The 20173-nt window shown below is 38.3% G+C and overlaps 2 protein-coding genes across 2 annotated transcripts in view; both read left to right on the forward strand.

Annotated features, from left to right (window-relative positions):
• Positions 1–293: 293 nt before the first annotated feature.
• LOC133991067 (vimentin A2-like) lies at positions 294–6019 on the forward strand. The gene is made up of 9 exons (XM_062429528.1): positions 294–877; positions 1208–1268; positions 3086–3181; positions 3515–3679; positions 4555–4680; positions 4945–5165; positions 5275–5318; positions 5410–5495; positions 5611–6019. Exons 1-9 carry the CDS (start codon positions 351–353, stop codon positions 5650–5652), a joined length of 1368 nt encoding a protein of 455 aa, XP_062285512.1. The 5' UTR covers positions 294–350; the 3' UTR covers positions 5653–6019.
• A 2095-nt stretch (positions 6020–8114) lies between these two features.
• The window catches only part of pde1cb (phosphodiesterase 1C, calmodulin-dependent b), a 103558-nt gene continuing 91499 nt past the window's right edge, over positions 8115–20173 (forward strand). Inside the window, exon 1 of the mRNA XM_062428229.1 lies at positions 8115–8385. Within this exon, the coding sequence (XP_062284213.1) occupies positions 8136–8385 (250 nt within the window). The 5' untranslated portion in view covers positions 8115–8135. The remainder of the gene's footprint in view (positions 8386–20173) is intronic.

Genomic DNA, 20173 nt, shown 5'->3' on the forward strand with positions numbered 1-20173 from the left:
AAAAGCCAATGCAATAATCCAAATTTGATTTCAGCTTTAAATGCACTGCAATGTTTAGGACCTTTGATGTAGGGCATGCTCACATTCACTGCTGGTTTGGTGCGCAAAGGCAATTTGGCCTTAATATTGATCCAGGATCGGTTCCTATGGACCTGAAAGGAAATATTTAGGTGTTCTGATTTGTGATTGGACTCTCAAGGTGTCGCTCAAATCCCTGTTGATACATTTGCATAAGGAGGAGACTATAAATAAGTAACGGTTCAGGAAACGCCTTCCCAGGCGCACTCCGCTGATGCAGTTGGGGCAAGAGCAACACAGACCGAGCTATTGTCTGAGAAGATAGAAGCACGATGTCTTACAGGTCAGCTCCACATTCTTCATACAAAAAGATGTTTGGAGGGGAGAGAAACGCGGTTAGGAGCAGCTACTCCAGCCGCCAATACTCCATCCCGGTGCGTTCCTCCCGGGTATCGTTCGGGCTCTCCTCAGCCCCGACCATCTACGCATCGAAGACCCAGAGGCTCCGGAGCAGCTCGGCCATGCCCCGGCTGGCCTCCGAGAACTTGGACTTCTCCTTGTCCGACGCCATAAACACCGAGTTCATAACGAACCGCACCAACGAGAAAGCGCAGATGCAGTCTCTCAATGATCGCTTCGCCAGCTACATAGATAAAGTCCGCTTCTTGGAGCAGCAGAACAAGATCCTGCTGGCGGAGCTGGAGCAGCTGCGGGGCAAAGGCACGTCCCGCGTCGGAGATCTGTACGAGGACGAGATGCGGGAGCTGAGACGTCAGGTGGACCAACTCACCAACGAGAAGGCCCGGGTGGAAGTTCACCGGGACAACCTGGCAGACGACATCGACAGGCTGAGAGAGAAGTAGGAGGCGTGGCACTTGTTTTTTTTCTCTGCTGCTGTGTGATGTTATTATATAAACTCTTTCAGCTTTTATTATAAATATATGCATGATAAATGTACATAAAGGTAAAATGTAATCCAGTTAGAAATATTTGCCTTTGACTGCGCAAAATGTCCTCCCCTCACCTTGTGCTGCCAAAGCTTTGTGTCTAATTGAAGTTCATTATTCACTCAAAGGTTTTCATGCGTGAACAAGAACTGGGAACAGAACAAGCAAACAGAACTCTGGAGGCACAGAAAAGGGGATCCCAGTGGCTGCTAAATAAACAGTCTTTTTTTCTGCCATTGCAGGTTGCAGGATGAGCTATCCCAGCGGGAGGAGGCTGAGGCAAACATGCAGAGCTTCAGACAGGTACAGTATGATTCACCTCATGACATGTAAGATCAACTGTAAGATGTGAAGATGAGAAAAGATAAGAAACTAAAGATCAACTTTGTAGATGTGGAAAACAAGAATTTGAGCTTTTTTTCAAAGAGAATGATAATAAGGAGTGTGCTTCAGTTTTTAACAGCAGATGACTCCTAAGCCCTCCCCTCCCCCAAATACCTAGCTTTTCCTAGTTAAATGGGGGTTTGAAACTTTAAATTGCTGACAAGTGATGTCAGAGTGATTAGATAAACCTTAATTATCTCTATGTTCCTGACTTGTCCAGTGTCCCTTTCTCTCCTAGGTGATCTTTATCTAATTATTGTTCATGAGCTGGAGAGACAGGAATGCGCTCTTCTGATGGCACAACAGCAGATTCTATCCATGATCCAAAATAGCTGTAGAGCGGAACTGACCCTAGCCCGGTACAAAAGGCCAAGTTGTGGCTGTTGAGTTCAATCAGGCCTGCAATGAGGGGAGATCTTTTTAAGTCTGACTGGTCACACTGAATGAGCTGGACACAAGCACAAGCAAACAGTGTGGACGCAATGTGGTTATCAGAGCGAGAAGGCAAGCCACCATGTGATCCGGCTGTCTCATTTTGGGAGGGCATCAGCATATAAGTATCTCACTTGTTACAGTCTTATCAGAGATGGTGAATAATGAAATTATGTGTCATTCGAATAGTTTCAAATGAGTTTCATTGTCCACCAGAAGACAAAAGAAATCCCAAAACACAAAGAGGCGTTTGTGAATCTGAAGACATAAGTAGAAGAGATCATGAGCTTTTCAGTGCATGCAGTAAGTCATCAATACATTACACAACCACAACCTTGTATATAATGACAGGAAGGAAGTCCCTGTGGCATGCCACCGTGGCACACAGACAACAATGCAGTGCCCGCAGCCGGCACCCCCTAAATCAGGCAGTCACTCTTCTAGCCGAGGGCCTGTTTGGGAAACCCTGCTGAATAGCACACTTTGTTTGTGGCATTAGAGCAGGGCAAAGCTGCTTCATTTGCTGATACCTCAATTACCAGCCTGCCAACGCCCTGACAAAGCACAGCGAAGTGGTGTCACAGTGAGTGTGCACGTACAAAGGTAGAATAAAATAAAAAAGAATGAGGTGTTTTGACTACAATATAACCTTTTTACAATGTAGTGATTTTGTGCACAACACACTCAATTCATTTATAAAATAGAATCATACAATAATTACTGCATCTTAAACCACAGTAGTTTTCGGTGGAGGAACTGGATTCCTACTGAATGAAACAGCTGAGGTTAAGAATGCAGTTAGGTAATATTAAATGGGATTAAGGACCTTTTGGATAATACTTTGTGGTTCTGGGTGTTGTGAAGTGCCCATTTTATTAAATCCATTTAATTTATACAGGAATGGAAATAGCCTCTACATTATCTCAACTTTTTCCCAGAGATAGGAACAGCCAAGGAGGCAGTGATTGATTTGGTTGTATTATTCCATTTAACCACTTGAAAGTCTTTCCAATCTGCCTGGGATGTTGTTGAGGTGCATGGTCAAGTGTATCCAGCACATTAAAATCACGAGAAAACACCTAATCGGCATCTGCTCACTTGCAGGGCCCTGCAGTTGATTTTTATTGGATGCATGTGTTTGTGACCTTGTAAGGACTGCACAGAGGGCCATTTTGTGTACGTGGGTGTTGTGCGCCTGTACACCATGTGAAAGAGCATTATTTTTCCTGTGTAAGCAAACACGTAATGCATAATTCATGTCACCTTCACAAGTCACCTTATTAAGAGTCAGTGTCACGGCACAGGATGTGGACAATGCTGCCCTCGCCAGACTGGACTTGGAGCGGAAGGTGGAGTCCCTGCAGGATGAAATAAACTTCCTCAAGAAGCTGCATGATGAGGTAAGCTTCCTTTTCTGTGGCTAAAGCACCTCCTACTGTGAAAACACTGCACAGGCACAGGCCTAATAAGCTAAAAACAGCCTAAAAAAACTGGGCCAAATAATTTTCAGCATTTGTTAATCTGATCAGAGTACAAACTGGTAGTGTTCAGTGCATTACAGAAACTCTAATACAACAAGGACAGACCTAAAACGTACACAAAAGGACACTAAACAGACCCCTAATTTTCTGTAAGTCATCATTGTAAGTCATATCCAACTCATTACATTTTGGCAAGCTAAAACAAAATGAAAGCAGTATTTGTACGTACCAGTTCTATTGATTCTATTTCAGGAAATGCTGGAACTGCAGAGCCAGATCCAGCAGCAACAGCATGTACAGGTAGACATGGAAATGGCTAAACCCGACCTGACAGCGGCTTTGAGGGATGTGCGTCTGCAGTATGAGAACCTGGCCTCCAAAAATATCCATGAGTCTGAGGAATGGTACAAATCCAAGGTTAGGATTTTAAACAAAGTTGTAAATTATTAAAAATGTTTAAGATATTCTAAATACAATCACACATTCTGTACATTTGAGATCTGTTACATTTAAAGCTGCTATAATCAATTTTTTATGTTAAAAATCTAATGACTACTTGTATGTGAGAGGTGTAGCTTGATGAACCAACAGGGAATTTGCAATTTTACTCAGAGATGTGGCACCTTTCAGCTCATTATTTTAATTTTCCAGCCCACAGCTTTACTTGTATCGCTTTACTGTTCATTCACTGCCCTCATAAGTGTTTTTTTCTACAAAAAAGGTCTGATAATACCATTATCTGTTCAGCACCAAATGTCAGACTAGCTGGTGGACACAGTGGAGTATCTAGAGGCTAAAGATTCAGATATTTAGTTGCCAACAAGTCCAATATATCACCATCATTTTATCATTTTAAAAGGTGATAACATATCAGTGTTGTCTTTGGAAAAAGATGTTTATATCTTGTTTCTGATGCCCCCAGGTGGCAAAAAAGGAATAATGCAGGTTTAAATCATAATTTCCCCCCAAAAAAGTGGTAAATCATCTGCCAAAAAATCTGAAAAGCAGTGCAGTGAAGTAGAATATTTCTGTCTTTTTGACCTTTAAACGTAGACACATAATGCAGCAACCAGGATTTCAGTGAATGCAGCGGCATTGCCTCAAAACTGCGTCAATGAACAGACTGCAGTGTAACGTCTGCAAGTCTGTGTTTTGGCTACATCTTTCATAATTTACAAACTTCACGCTATCTGCCATATTCACTCTCCTCCAACCTCTGACTCATCATTTATTGAACAGTTGAGTTCTCAGTTCTCCCTTCCTCTCTCCATGTTTGTCACTGTGAATGCCAGTTTGCTGACCTCACCGAAGCTGCAGCCCGGAATAATGATGCTTTGAGGGTGGCTAAGCAGGAGGCTAATGACTATAGACGTCAAGTTCAGGCACTGACCTGTGAGGTGGATGCTCTCAAAGGAACTGTGAGTATGCAAATTTATATTAGATGCACACTGCAGTGTTTTCAACCCATAAATAGGTGGGATTGAATAAATAATGTTCATAAAGTTCAGAACATTAGCATTTGAAAAATGGCATAGCGGTCAAATATATATATATATCCAGGGAGGAATACATTTTCATGGGTCAGAGAGTAAAATAAAAAATCACCTTTAGTTGTTTTTATTCAAAATTAGTTAATTTCACTGCCAAGGTGTCATTTTGTTCACTCTTGGCTGCCATCCCAGAATGAGTCCTTGGAGCGCCAGATGAGAGAGATAGAGGATAACTTCTCCCTGGAGACGGGCGGTTACCAGGACACCGTCGGTCGTCTGGAAGAGGACATTCACAACATGAAGGATGAGATGGCCCGTCACCTCCGGGAGTACCAAGACCTCCTAAATGTCAAGATGGCCCTGGACATTGAGATTGCCACCTACAGGAAGCTGCTGGAAGGAGAGGAGAGCAGGTGACAATTGAAGACTTTGTACCTTAAAAAAGCTTTGTACATATACATTTAATATATTCAAGTGATGATGTGGATATTGATAGGTGGACTGTACTTTTAACATTTGCAGAATCTCCACCCCACTGCCAAACTTCTCATCTCTAAACCTGAGAGGTAGGATCACCTTTTACATCTTGATTTTGCAGCATTGATTGTATTGTTGAGTATAATGCAAGTTATTAACACAACTATTCTTTGGTCTTAGAAACGATGATTGACTCCAAACCTCATTTTGAAACCACAACAACCAAGAAGGTCCTCATCAAGACCATTGAGACTAGGGATGGTCAGGTAAAGTCCACTTGAAGTGATTCAGAATTGATAGAGTCATTTTGTGACGATCAGCTGAGCTCAGACACATGACTCTGCTCATCACCTTTTCTCTGTCCTCTACATCCTCAATCAGGTGATCAACGAGTCAACCCAGAACCACGACGACATGGAGTGATAACATCTTTGTCTTTGCCAAACAACCAACAAAAGCAATACGAAGAAACACATTTCACTGGGGCTTCAAGCAAGCAAACAAACCAACAGCACACAAAAGCAACAGCTTCTATAAGTGCCTTTCTATGTGATGATCCAGTAAGCCTGTTAGTTGACACAGACTGTATTATGCTTCCTCCTTTGCTGAAGGTATTATCTTTTGTCACACCTGTGTAGACACAATAATGAAATCAGCACAAAATAGACAGCCTGACTGAGGTTTACAAAAATCTTTCTTTGTAACCAAAGTAGTATTTTTGATGGGTACAGCATGCACACTACCAGGAATTCTGTATGCTAAGAGATGTCACGATTGCCTGTACGCAGCAATAAACCATTAAGACTGTAACTCAATACTGTGGGCAGTGTGTAATATTGTATCACACATTATAGTAATGAAGTACAATTAGGTAAAAGGGTTTATCATTTTGGAAATAGTAGTCGTTTTGAAAAAAAAAAACAGTTTTGCAGTTGGCTTGAAAGTCCTTATTTTTCTCTCAATAAGTTAAGCTAAATGGATTCAACCTCATTCATTTTGTTCACCACATTGGTGAATTTTCTACTGTGACAGGTCAAAATGTCTTCAATGAAAAATGCCTGTTATGCAGGAGAGTTGTTTAATCTTAAACCACGGTCATTGAAAATATTTGTCCCTTACATTTCAATACACATGCAAGAAGAAGTGTTAAAAAATTCTCTCAATATAATGAAATCCAGTGTGACACCACCACAAACTGAGAAATGTAATTACCAGGATTAAATCAACATCTCTGAGAAAACTGTAACATTAACTAAGAAGATTTATTTGCAGTACTGCTCTACTCGATAGCTGTACATTGTGTAGACACAACTAACAAATTGGTAACTGTACAGTGTGACGCTTCTAGTTTTTATAGCCTTTACGACCAGAAAAGTGCTAAATTGGTGAATCTCTTTGCATCCCGGGTACATAACTAGAACTATTAGTAAAGCCTAAAGATTGTGAGTCAAGTCAGTTTTATTTCTAAATGATGATAACATATTTTAAATAGCCCACAGCTGATGGGGAAATGGGGAAATCTCAGGAAGAGGAGAGATCCCTCTTCCATAATGAACAGAAATTCAAATAGGTATTATATAGCAGTGTATATACACCATACAGGCTATACTACTTTATGATAACATAAATTGGCTTGTTTGTTTGTATTATATATTATTACTGTATAATATAGTAAACAGAGGTTGCACTAGTGGAATTGCAATATAAATAAATGACAGTACTGAGTAAATTGTGTTTTAATTTTGGATACTAAATGTTTAGGTGGGTTTGTTTTGTTACTGCTTTCACTTATGTCAAGAATCTGCTCAGTAAAATGAATTTCATGCCAATTGAGCAAACTCAATTTGCTGATGAAAGTTTCAGAACAGCCACTAAATGAACCCTGAGAGGAGAGTGTGCTCTGTGAGCAATACAATAAGTACATTTTAAGTGTAATCAGATTTGAAAAGTAATTTCATCATGAAATCATGATCTGTCACAGGCCATTTAGGTTCAAGACACTATGAAAATATTGTATAAACATTTGATGCTGCACAATGAGTACTGTACTCACCCCAAAAAATAAATAAATATTTAGACAGTAAGAGCAACTTCGATCAAAATAGGTCTGTAAAATAGGAATATTCTGTCTTGTATAAAAAGGCGATAGATATTAATGCAGCTTTGATTAACATGTGATCCAATGCTTTGACTGAATTGACTGACAACATGCTGTACTTGACTGCCATCTGTCGGTGATTAATGTCAATTGAACTATCTCTTCTGTTAGGTCATTAGAAGTAGCCAAACTTCATTAAATCACATTTTTATTCACTCAGGCCACATCTCCCGAACGTTTATCCCAGAAGCTTTAAAAGCGTGATTTTCTATCCTCGGGAAACTATCGGTGTTTTTGGTTTATAAACAGTACAGGCTAATTTACGTCAGTGTAGGGTGGATGGCTGTTCTTTTTTAATATTTCCGGATACTTGCCGGTTAATTACTGTCGCTTGTTTTCGCCGGTGTGCCCCGAGAGATCAGTGTGTTTGTTTGTCGACAGAGCAACTTTCTCCATGTGACGCGTCTGTCGGAGGAAACACCAATCGAGGGAGATGCCGGCCGAAATGATCCGTGTAAACAGTTTTTGTATTCTTTAATCGTGTCAGTATCTTGCTTTTGGTTAACTTTGCTTAAAATGAAATCCCAGGTTCAAAGTTTGTGAATGACAGGCGCACGTAGTTTTTTTTTTTTTGTTTTTTTTTTTTGAAGGCTCAGTTTGTTGGCTGTGGTGCGTAGAGCAAATATTGATCCAAGTTTCAACAGGTTGCTTGACTAAAATGTAAGGCAAACTCAGAGTAACCGGTTCAGATTTAGGCTTTCACCCTTTCTTTTTCCTTCCCTTTTTTCTTTTTTGTTCTTTTTTGGTGATGGGCTCGGTTACTTCTGCCCTAACGAGAACAAGAAACGCGTTGGTAAAAGTGGGTTCAGAGCCGGAGAGTCATGAGCCGGAGAGGAGTCAGTCCGCACCTGAAACGGACCGGGCCAGGAAGAAGAGCGCACGGTTCAACGTGTCGAGCCAAACCGGACGGCAGAGTTCCCGTCAGTCGCTGTCCGAGGTGCTGAGCAAGCAGGACTCCGATGGAGCCAAACAAACGTCGAGGAAAAAGACTCCTGAATGTCCACCGAGCGGTGAGTGCAACAATTACTAAGCACGTACAGGAAGAAAAAAAGGTCGGTTTTTATCCGATCGTGTTATGTTTACTTGATAGTTTGCAATGCCTGTTCCTAGATAAGCCTTTACAATGCGTAAAACTATACAAGAGAATACACAGAAAAACAGCACAAGGCACAAAACTCAGCAATACATAAAGTATGCATACAGTACATTAAGACAAAACTCAACATACAATACACTTAACAATACTTATACAGTGTCAGTTAAAGGTTTGGACACACTTTCTAATTGAAGGGAGTGTGAAGGTGCGTCCAAAGTTGTGACTGGTATTGTAGCTACATACACAGGGGTGACAAATGAAAGGAAAAACCAGTAAAGGTCTGAATGCTTGACTTCTAAAGTAAGGGGACCTGGTGGCTCTGTTATGTTATACATTATCATCAAACCACTAAATTAGGGAATAACTTTTGGAAGAATGGTTTTGGTTGTTTTTTTGTTTCTTACCTGTCTTTAGATTAAAGGACAAACACAAAACTCAGCAACAAAATACACAAATAGCAGCACAATTCACAAACAATTTACAAGTACTAAAATAATAATAATAAAACAACTTTTTGCAATAATGCCCATTGTTGTTGCCTAAATCACACATAATTAATATAGGCTAATAAAATTGAGATTTGGCAAGAACCTTTAGCAGGAACTCAACATGCTGGAAGAAGTATTCAGATATTTCACTGTAAGTAAAAGTACAACAACAACACGGAAGTCTTTCATTCAGAATTTGAGGGTACTCATAAAAAAGTACTTACATTAGTTAGTTGTGTTGCTCATCTGGTCACACACACACCAAAAGTGATGTTGCAGTGGTGAAATATTTGTCAAATAAGAACAAAAATACTAACTTGTAACAATGCAAACAAAGAACTTACTGTCCACTCCTAGCTCCTAAAGTTTTTCAAGCAGAACTTACCAAAAATAAGATGTTTTATGAGTAAGTGCAGCTTTTAAATCATCATATCACAAGTGATGAAACATGAAATTGACTTAATGTTCAGTCTCACTTAAAACACATAACAAATTATTTTCTCATAAGGGAGGCTATTAATCTTGCCTGTTTCTATAAAGAATGGTAATGTAATTGAACCGAACTGTGCACATAGAGATCTGCAATATGTATTAATCAAAAGTAAGGCACTCAGTGGGCATCACTGTGGCTCCTTTCAGTGTTAAATTGCCTTATAATATGTTATGTAGTCAGAATATTAACACACTGTTTATGCAGCAATTTTAAGGCTGAAGCTTATTGAGGTGGAGCATATTTTTAATCTGATACACTATTGAGTTGATCAATCCTTCAGTATGTATCATTTCATGAACTTGTGGTGGGTTTTCTATGAGTAATCTTAATCTGGAAGATAAATGATAATTGTAGTGCAGTAAAAATTTCCTTGTCAAATTTGAAATATTCAGGTAAAGTACAAGCACCTCAAAAGTACAGCACTTGAAAAAATGTACTTTCCATAACTGACATGCAGTAAAATTGCATCTTTTTTTTCAACATCTGAAGGTCATGTAGTGCACATGCAGGAATTACTAAATTATTACTAATTCTTACAATTTAAATGATCACTAAACCTAAACATTCAGTTTTTAGGAGCATTCTGGTCCCAAATACAGCTGTTCTGTTATTTCATCTGTGGCTCTGTCTGTGGATGTATCTGTAGATGAGAGCAACTGGTCACTTCAGAGGATTACTGTGAATGTGCTACTGAAAAAAAAGGTATTCACTGAATGAATGCTGAGCTCTTTGAAGGCCAGCCTCAATGCAACATATCTCCACTAGCAAAGCATGTCTTTGATCTGTGAGGTGACCCCCAGACTGAAATAAACCAAAATAACAGTCCTATTCATTCTAAATAATGTTTCTCAAAGGAAGGCAGAGTGCTTGACTATTTTTTTTACCCCCCCAGAGCCTCTTAGCTCAGCTCAGTTTGTGCTGCAGTTAATGTGGAAGTTCACTTACTCGTCAGTTTTTGCCCTGAAACCAATTTAATGTTTTCTTACAATCTGGCTCTGTGGCAAATTGAGTTTTCTTCATTTCATCCTGTTTATCTTCATCTCTCTCCATTGCTGTTGCCTCTAGTTCCAACTCTCTGCGTATCTGTCCCAGAGGATCAAACCTCTCCCCGGCTGACTCCTAAAATACCATCTGTACTGTGGCGTTTCCATGACCGTATGACAGCGTAGACAACCGTTGAGTTTCCTGCCTCGTCCCCAGTGATGTTAATATGTGTTGGGGAGTCTCCTCCTTGACTCTCAGCTGACTGTACACTCCTCTGCTCCCTCCTGAAGAACAAAACACAGACACCTTCTTCCCGACTAGTTTATCTGGTTGGGTCCCTTCAGTGTCAGACAGTCCCTGCGGTGTACTGATCTCAACTACTGCTTACTTCTCAAGTAAGGAGGCTTCAGAGAAAAGTCTGACATCAGCTGTAACTACTTTAGACCATGGAACTAGTATGAGCTGTCATGCCAAATGAGACCATACACCCACACAATTAAGATAGATAGATCATTTTAGGCAATTGTATACCCTGTCAAGGCTGATTCAGCTATCCAGAATGCATACCTAGTGTAGCAGGAGCTATATAGGAAATGTCTTATCTTGGAAGTAAAGCTTATAAATATAGCTGTGCTTTGGCTACTAAGCTACTGGAGTGATTCTGTAATAATAGTGATGTTGAAGAGCTGCAATTACCCTGCTGTTGATTGCATTGCTGGCATAAGAAGGTCATATTCAGAGAGTTTCCTGTGGCGTTCAAGAAGCTGAAGTCACTCTTGTAGCGTATATTAATCATACTGAATGGTATTTTAAGAGATAGCGCAGGATACGAAACTGCAAGCTAAGCTTCTGTTCAAGGCTGTAGTGTCAGTCATACTTGAGGGGGAAAATTGTACCAGATCTCCAGAGTTCTTTCAATTTCCTTATTCATGAAGGACGGATTTATTCTTCATTATTCATGTGTTCATCATTAATATTTGAGCAAAGTAAAAGACTTTCTGTCAATAACGCATCACCAGATAACACACCAATGAAACAGTAAAGTAAAAAATGTTTAATATATAACTCAATATTTAGGTTTTTTAAAATGTAGAATCATAAAAACTCTCCTAAAAGCTCCATTACCTTTTGGAGGTCAAGCATGATTAAGTTATTAACCAGTGAATCTCCATGAATTTCACAGAAAAGCATCATCTTTGTTTATACATTCAAATCAAACATTGCAGGAACAGTGTTAAACAGCTCGTAATAAATGTGTTCATATCATGTTTTTGGAATGAGAAACAAATTTTACCAGCACTGCTACTGTAAGTATTTGTTGTGTGACCATGCATGCTTTATTAATAAATTAAGAGGCATCAGCTGGCCCGCAGCCTGGAAATCACTTTTGTAATTGGATACTGCAATGGCTTTGATAGGACTTTAAAAGATAATATGGTTTAGAAATAACAGAAGTAAATGAAAGTTTAATATGCTCAAATTTAATAAGACAACTGGCCTCTTAAAAGCTCTCTTGATCAATTACTGTAATCTGGTTTAAAACTGACTAAACATTTAAGTGTTTAAAATGCAGTTCAAAATTAATCAAAATCATCAGTTTTTTAAGCAATTTTATTTACAAAGTCCTTAACAAATAGTGTTTTGTGTCCATGCATTGATCAGTGGAACATTTCATATCAGTCTGTTAATTTTCTTATTTTTAATGCAAAAGTAAATTGCAATTCAAAAAAGAAAGCTCTGAGACAGCAAAACAATAAAATGATCCTCTACAGACCTACAGCAGTGCAGTAATATGTGCATTCTAATAGTATTATGATTTTAAGGGGGAAATTATTAATTATTATTTTGCACGGCTCCAATATAAAACACTAAAGCACTATATTAATGATAGTAGGTCTGTAACTGGCTCTTAGAGGTGAGTTATGATAACCAGTGGTGGTGGATGTGAATCCAACAGCTAACACTGGGATGTGAATTGATCTTTCCATCCTGCTGATTCTTGGAGAGTTGAAGGGTCAAAGGTTATTTGGGTCAGTGGTCTGATTTAGTGGCTATGTTAGAGAAAAGGGGGCTTCATATCTTGATTTTTGCTTTTTGCAGGATGTTGTAAATCTCACTGATGTCTTGTTGGGCAGCATTCCCCAAGGTTTTAGAGATGGCCTTGTTGTTTGAGGCTTGTATCACGCAGGGACTTTTCCCCTCACCAGTGACATGTGACGCAGCTGTGACACATGTCATAAGTAATTGATATCAATTTGAAATGACACTGGATCCAGCAAGCTTGCCTCATATGGCATATGTGTTCCATCTATTCCTTCATTGTCACATCTCACCCTTTCATCTCACCCTCGCTGTGGGAGGACTTGTAGAGCAACGGCAATATGGAAGTGAAGGAAATGATGTACAAATAAGGAACCAGACAGAACCTGTAGAATGTCTTCAGCAACGATTTAGGCAACCTTGTGCTGTGTGAATTACACTAACTAATGTACATTTACAATAGCATCATTTTGTGACAGTACATGAAGTAGTGTAGCATGCAGCACAATGAAAAGAGGACAGGAATGTGGGTGTGGGGATATTTGAAATATGCTTCTTGTGACCCCGGGTTCACATCTGCCATCAGCAGTGAGTGTTAACATTTTTAATATTCATGACAGTCGTAATTTTTACCTAACCTCACTCACACACTGAACCTCAACTTAGACTTGGTCTGTACTTAAAGGGGACATATTATACACATTTCCAGGTCTATATTTATATTATATGGCTCTACTGGAATATCTTTGCATGATTTAAAGTTTTAAAAACTACTTATCTTTCCTATACTGGTCCTTTATTCAGCCCCTCAGTTCAGCCTCTGTCTCTTTAAGGTCCCCTCCTGATGAGCCCACTGTTATGATAGGCAAGCTTTTGCAACCTGCCCCTCTTCAGAATTCAGATACTACATGAACAGTTGTAGTAGGATTTCACTTCTTTTTCTTGTCCTTTGTTGGAAATTTCTTGAATATATCAGTACATGTTTGAGCCTGAATCCAATCCAATATGCAAGTCAACAATGGGAGCAATCCACAGAGCAACCTTAGCAAACAAAGACTACCAGCGGACAGTCATTTGTGGGCATGCACGAACAATCTGATGTCACAAGGAAGACGTTTAGGGGATGTTGCAGACATAGTGTTCAGAGCAGGTTGAAGTCAGGCCTTTAACTTGCATACATTGATTTACATACATTCACATCGAGTTTTTGGACCTTTGGCCATTTTTAACACCCAACATCATAATGGTGTAAAAATAACAGGAAATCACGAAAAGCATGTTATTTCCCCTTTAAGTTGTCATAGGTAACTTATTGTATTTTTATTTTTATTTTCAATTAAATTTTGACTTCCAATGATTATAAAAAACAAGATAACAATGATGCTCTCGTTTTGTCTTGTGTTATACGTCCAGCAGTCAGACAGCACTACAAGAGAAATACAGGCAGAGTGGAGTGGAGTGCTTCCTCACAGCACAAACAAACAATGAAATGTTTAGTGGTGGAAACTGACTTATTTAAACATTTACAGGCTACTTTGTTTTAGTTTCAGTCGGACTTTGGATGCTATTACTTTATATACGAGGATGCTTCACTCCATGTAATGATCTTTCCTTTTATCCAGCCACTTGGCGCCGTGCTTTCACTGTTTGAAGTCTGTTATTGTGCACATGCTTACTTGTTCAAAGCTGATTAGAAACCTGGTTACGCGTAGACATGGCAGAGAAATCGGTGTTCTCCAGGGAGTAAAATCTCCCTGTGGAAACCAGGTTTCTCTAATCCCACACACTGATTACAGAAAGCAGGTTTCTTGTTCATGTGACAGTTAAGAAATCAACTTTTACAAAAAACCTCAAGTGCATGTAAACACACTGCAGGATAATACAAGTCAATGATTTGTGTCAAAGCTCTTGTTTCTTAAAGTATCACTATAAAGGATAATTTAGTATTGATCACTCTTCACATAACATGCATCTTAACAATCACTGCAGTAATATGATCTCATTAATGTTGGTCTAATTTATTTTTATTTATTATTTTTTTCTATATGTTTAGTAGTTTTCAGTAGTTTGTATAGATAGTGGCTCTCATGTATTTTGATCTAATTTATTTTTAGTATTTATTTTTATATTTTTTATATATGATTTATTTGATCTATTTTTTTACATTTACTTTTCAGTCGAATTCAATTTTTTAAAATCCACTGTTTAAAAGACACGTTTTGTTTTAAGTTAAATAAATGCATATTTCTAAATTCAATGAGTAATCACATTAAATAATTGTGATCTCAATATTGACCAAAATAATAGATTATGATTTTTGCCATAATCTAGCAGACCTAGCAGATTGTAGCAATAACAGATTAAGAAACACTGAACATTTGCAGATCCATTCATTATGCTGTTATGCTCACTTTATTTTTTAAACTATCAGCAAATATGTTTGATTGAGGTAATGTTTGTTTGTTAGAGAATGCCTAAGTGGACTGGGTATCAGCCAGACATGACTGGCCCACATTAAATATGGTTTCCTCATCAGTGACGTTAGAAAAATTGTGTTTCTGCTACCAGTTACATTTATTCAGTAATAGTGAGTCTACATTTCATTACTCAGCACCACCAAAGTCATATCAGTCTTGTGTTACCTTATATAAAATAATACCAATAAGTTCCATGCAGTGTGGTACAAAGATTTTAAATTTGGGATTGGTTCTGGGTGATTTGGGTATCAATATTGATATTGGTAGTGTGATCTTTGCATCCCTGCTACATTTCCACAGAGACTGCATATAATATTATAGTATTACTGTATTCATATATGTATTAAACACAATTTACTGATTTACAATCAACCTCACTGGCAAACGTTTTGTTTATGGTAGAAGCTCTTTCATTGATGTGTGGCCTTTATCATCGCTGCATTTTAATTTGCACAGTCTGCTGGATCTCCAACACTGCATTTGTGACATTTTTCATGAAGAGTGCAGGATTGGTGTAGTTTCCAGTCTCCGTCCAAATAACACTGATTAGCTGCTTTGGTCTGTTGGTGTATGAGACGGCTGCTTCTAATCAAAAGGTTTACATTTGTTTGCCCCGCTGACCTAACACTCACCCATTTGCTTTTAGCTCTTTGATTCGAAGCCATGCTGGTGCAAAAATCATTAGCTATACTTGTGCGCTATGCACTGTAGCTTGAGGCCTTTTTCCTTCTTTTCATCAGGATGTTAGTGCTGCAGGATTCAGATGACAGTTCATGTAGCCTTCTGTTTTGTCAGTTCATTTCCCTCAGGTTTGCAACACAGGCTAACATTACCCTTAAAGTTGGCTCTAATGAGTATTTAGCAGGGGAAAAGACAAGCTCCCTGACACCCTGTGTGTCTTAATTACATGACTGTGTCACTGTGGTGACAGTGGTGTAGGGACTGATAAAGTGTGTGTCGCTCCACAGTATAGGGGAGTCCTCTAATGAGCTTGTTTTTCTGTCTGATTGCGTAGTTGTTGTGTTAAATAGTGATGTGCTACTGGGACAGATTACATAATCAAAAAACCTTAAAACTGATGTTTGAATCATACAGTAAATATGATGATATGATGAAATCAGTTTACATAAATCAGGAATTGTATAGATTTTTCAATTCAAGACCATGAGAGAGAGAGTCTACTTATAAAATAAACATAGTGATTTACTAGGTGGGACTATAAATAAAAATGGTACTCTTTAGTATTGGGATTCATTTGCTTCAACAGGATATTTTTAACATCCCACTCTCCCTTTATCTGTACAACTGATTAATGTGCATTGCTGACGGCCTGTCCTGGCGTTTGATGACCAGATCAAAGGTTGAGTGATACTTTACGCTCAATAGACATACAGCAAAAGCAAGCAGGTGTGTTTTTGTCTAGTCTTTGCTAAAAAAACAAAAAAAAAAACAACTGAAGTTTACAAAACAGTGTATATTCATAGAAAAAAAAATCATAAATAAGTTGTTTCCTTTTGCAATCCTCCTGTCAAGGCTGCGTGAGCTCCATCTCTATTCTGTCATTTCACTTATCACTGACTGCACAGATGTAAGTGAGGAAAACAAATGCTGAAAATAACACAGTAAAATAGCTTATTGTGTATACTAGAAAAGTCGCATCATCCTAATGAGTGCTATTTGCCATATTAACCTCTCGTTATCCTCTGTGTAATGTATGCAATATAATGTATGTCTGAAAGGTCTCCCCGTTGCCTAGTGACAGTGACGTAGCCCTTATAATGACCCTTGAAGAAAATGGATCTTGACAAGGATTGAACAGATGTATGAGTATAGGATACACCTCCCAGGGCAGCTGTTGTACAACATGCCTCTTTGGAAATGCACCCTGGCATTAAAGTCAACATGCATTCAATCGTATCGCGTGTATTTTGCTCGACAGGTGTGAACCAATATTCTTGACACACTTTTGGAAAATGCAAAGTAATGAATTACCTACGTTTTTATGCTGTATCAGCAGCACTCAGTTACATCTTATATTATATCATATAAGAGTCATGAGGGCTGGTGGTATAAAAATGTATTTAAAACTATAAATCATTACACAACACAGTGAAAACAAATGAACATCATTTGAATAATTGTCAAATTATATATTTATAATTTAATAAAATAATGTAATTGAAAGGAAAATAAACACATTTATTTGACATAAGAAGCACACAGCATCTGTTAAAGTTCTCATTTTTTCCCTCCTCTGTCAGTTGGTGTGACCTGTTGCTATTAGAAACCTCTGCAGCCAGTTTAAAGAAACATTTCAGCATTTTTCAATCTGACATATTTCCCATAAATGTGGCCACTGTGGCTCTTTTTGTCATGCAAATTTTGCTCTCTCCTGCTTTGTTATAGAGATTCAGGTGATTCAGAAAAAGACGTTTATCACAAACAATCATCACATGCGAGACTGTGGATAGCTGAAGGAGAAAATGACAAGATACACACTGTGCAGTTTTCAATTTCTGTGTTTACTTTTGTTCTACTTAGAAACACATTTTTAAAAATGTACTTTATTTGGAAATATGTAGATGAGTGCAATAAACGTTTTTTTTTTTTTTTTTTAAATCCCCTTAATCCCTATAATGGAGGTGGAGCATCACACATTGAGTCACAATGGCCACATCAGATTGAAATGAACTGTAATTTTCCTTTAAAGGTTCTATGTAGAATTATGATGCAATTTACATGTATTAATTGTTTTTTATTGCCAATGAGTGAACGGCTAACATAACTTAAATAGATGTAACCTTCCCTGACTTTCTTGGTTGGCTGTTTTTAATTACCCAAGCCAGATTTTCCGCAAAAATTCAAAGGTTGTCACATTTTTGCGTGCTTCTGGATGCCTTGCCTCTATCCGACTAATTTCAACAACAAAAAACGGTGTAACAACACAACACAATACAACAAAAACTATGCTATCCAAATAGAAACAACTTGTAGGTATTAGCTCTCCAGCTAATGAGACAGCTAGCTGCCTCCGTCGACCACAACACAAAACACATTCACAATGACCAGTCGCTCACTCACAAGCACACTCTTCTGTTGGTCGTTCAAGGCGGTAATAAGCACAAATTACACAATAAAACCGCAGCGCGTTGCTCCCTAGTCACAGCCTGTCGCTTCCTGGCCACAGCACATTATTTCCTTACCTGTGTGAGTGTACAGCAGTTGGCAGGACGTGGAGCATCACCTGCAATAGTCTTGCGTTACAAGCACACACTAACATAAAATCTTAACGGACACGTGTCGCTAATGAGAAGGAATTTCTGATTCCTACATATAGAACATTTCACCAGACTTATGATGAAAAAGCATTTTTATTGTGTCTATTCTTCAAACACTCTTGTTGGAGCATCATCTATAGGTGCTCTCTTTATTACAGCTATTTTGTTTTGTTGATGTGTAGGGCATCCACCAAAACATCACTGCATTGATGCATCAGTTAAAAAGCTCCTGAGTTGAATCACAGCACATGGATCCAGCTTAAAAAAGGCAGAATCAGTGGTGCCAACATGGTACCAAGGTTGCATGACATATAAAGTTTAGTGGTCTTTAGTGGTCACTGGTTGATGTTAAACTCAGAATGTGGTCGAAACATGAGGTTTTAATTGAGATTCAAAAGTGAAATATATTTCATTGAACAGATGCTTGTGGATTTAACTTCCTGTTTTTTTTCTTCTAAAGTTAACAAATGTACTTTTCCAATACCTGGTCTAACTCTTGTTCATGGTTGCCTTTTTTTGTGAGTTGTAATCACTGTCATTGAATTTTTTCTCAATACTAAAATTCACAGTTTGATAATTGCTTCTAAAAACATCAGAGGCCGACTCTTGTCTATGTGATTTAAATGTCGTTATCTGCCCATGTCTGTGAGGGTGTAGGAAAAGCTGTAAAATGCCATAATCATACAAATAGGGATAAGGGCACACACTTTCAGACAATCTTTCTTTGAAGGCATTTATAATGTATCACAATAAGTAGCAGAAGTTACTTTTTGTGTGAAACTTGAATGAATGCCTTCAAAGAATAAAAAGAATCAATGAAGAATAAAAAATAATTTGCTTGAGAGAGAAGATGGAGTACTTATCGGATAGTAAAATTGACTAACCCTGTCCCACTTAGTCAAACATTGAAAATATGCTGTGGTTGGGGGGTTTCTGATGCTGTTCAGTTCATTTCATTTGAAGCATATTGGCATTTTAAATCTGACAGAGGTCGTAGACAAAAGGTCTGGGTGTCATCTACCAGGAATCTGTTGGGAATCATTAATACGCACACCAAATGTTATGGTAGTGTAAGATGAGATTTATTTTTGTGAATAATTGTTTTAAAGAAAATATTATTTTGTTATTGGTTAGATGTTTTAAATGATATCTATAATAGTTCATGATTTGATAAATATATTCTTTATATTGTTATTTAGATTGGGAACTACTTCTTCCTATGTGGTTTGTCCATAGGGTTTACCATAGTTTATATTGGGCGGAGTGATACGCCGCACACTAAAGTCATGTATCAAGTTTGTTGCCGGTGCCACCATTGTGCCACTTGTCTGTTTTCTTGAGCGGAGATTAAAAGTACACAAATTGCTCTGAAGAAGCTGTCCCCGTGCTGTTCTTACCCATGACCCGAAATAGACTTAATTAAGGTGACACTAACCTTCACCCAGCGTTACAGTAGTCTGGTCAAAAGCTGTCCTGATTGCTGCTGATCAAAGCTCAGACTGACAACAGCTGAATGCCTTTGCCATCATTACATTAGCACCTACTGAGGCTTTTAACAGCATGTTTTGCATTTTTTCACAGATTACAGTTAATGTATAAAGTTACAGAACACCATGAGCTTTCTAAAGCGCCATGAAAATAATAGCCAAAGCACACTCCTTCAGTTAAGTGTATTATGTAATCTCCTCTACAACGTCTATATTGTAGACGTTGTAGAGGAGATTACATAATGTTCAAAGCTTTCCATTTAATACATGTGAGGTTATAGAGTCTATAACCTCACATGTATTAAATGGAAAGCTTTGAACATGCTTCAGCAAACTTTGACCATGATATAGATGCACTCTCTCATGGAATACAACCATAGAAAACCATACCCTCTAAACACCTTTCTACCTTTTTGATTAATGTCCCAGATAATTACACACAT

Source organism: Scomber scombrus, chromosome 11, assembly GCF_963691925.1.
Source record: "Scomber scombrus chromosome 11, fScoSco1.1, whole genome shotgun sequence".
Lineage (NCBI taxonomy): Eukaryota > Metazoa > Chordata > Actinopteri > Scombriformes > Scombridae > Scomber > Scomber scombrus.

Bases quoted from the DNA above. Each gene is read 5' to 3' on its own strand.
- LOC133991067 (XM_062429528.1), top strand. From the start codon at position 351: ATGTCTTACAGGTCAGCTCCACATTCTTCATACAAAAAGATGTTTGGA. The intron at 1,269-3,085 runs GTACAGTATGAT...GTCACGGCACAG, and splicing joins ACATGCAGAGCTTCAGACAG to GATGTGGACAATGCTGCCCT. The intron at 4,681-4,944 runs GTGAGTATGCAA...CTGCCATCCCAG, and splicing joins TGGATGCTCTCAAAGGAACT to AATGAGTCCTTGGAGCGCCA.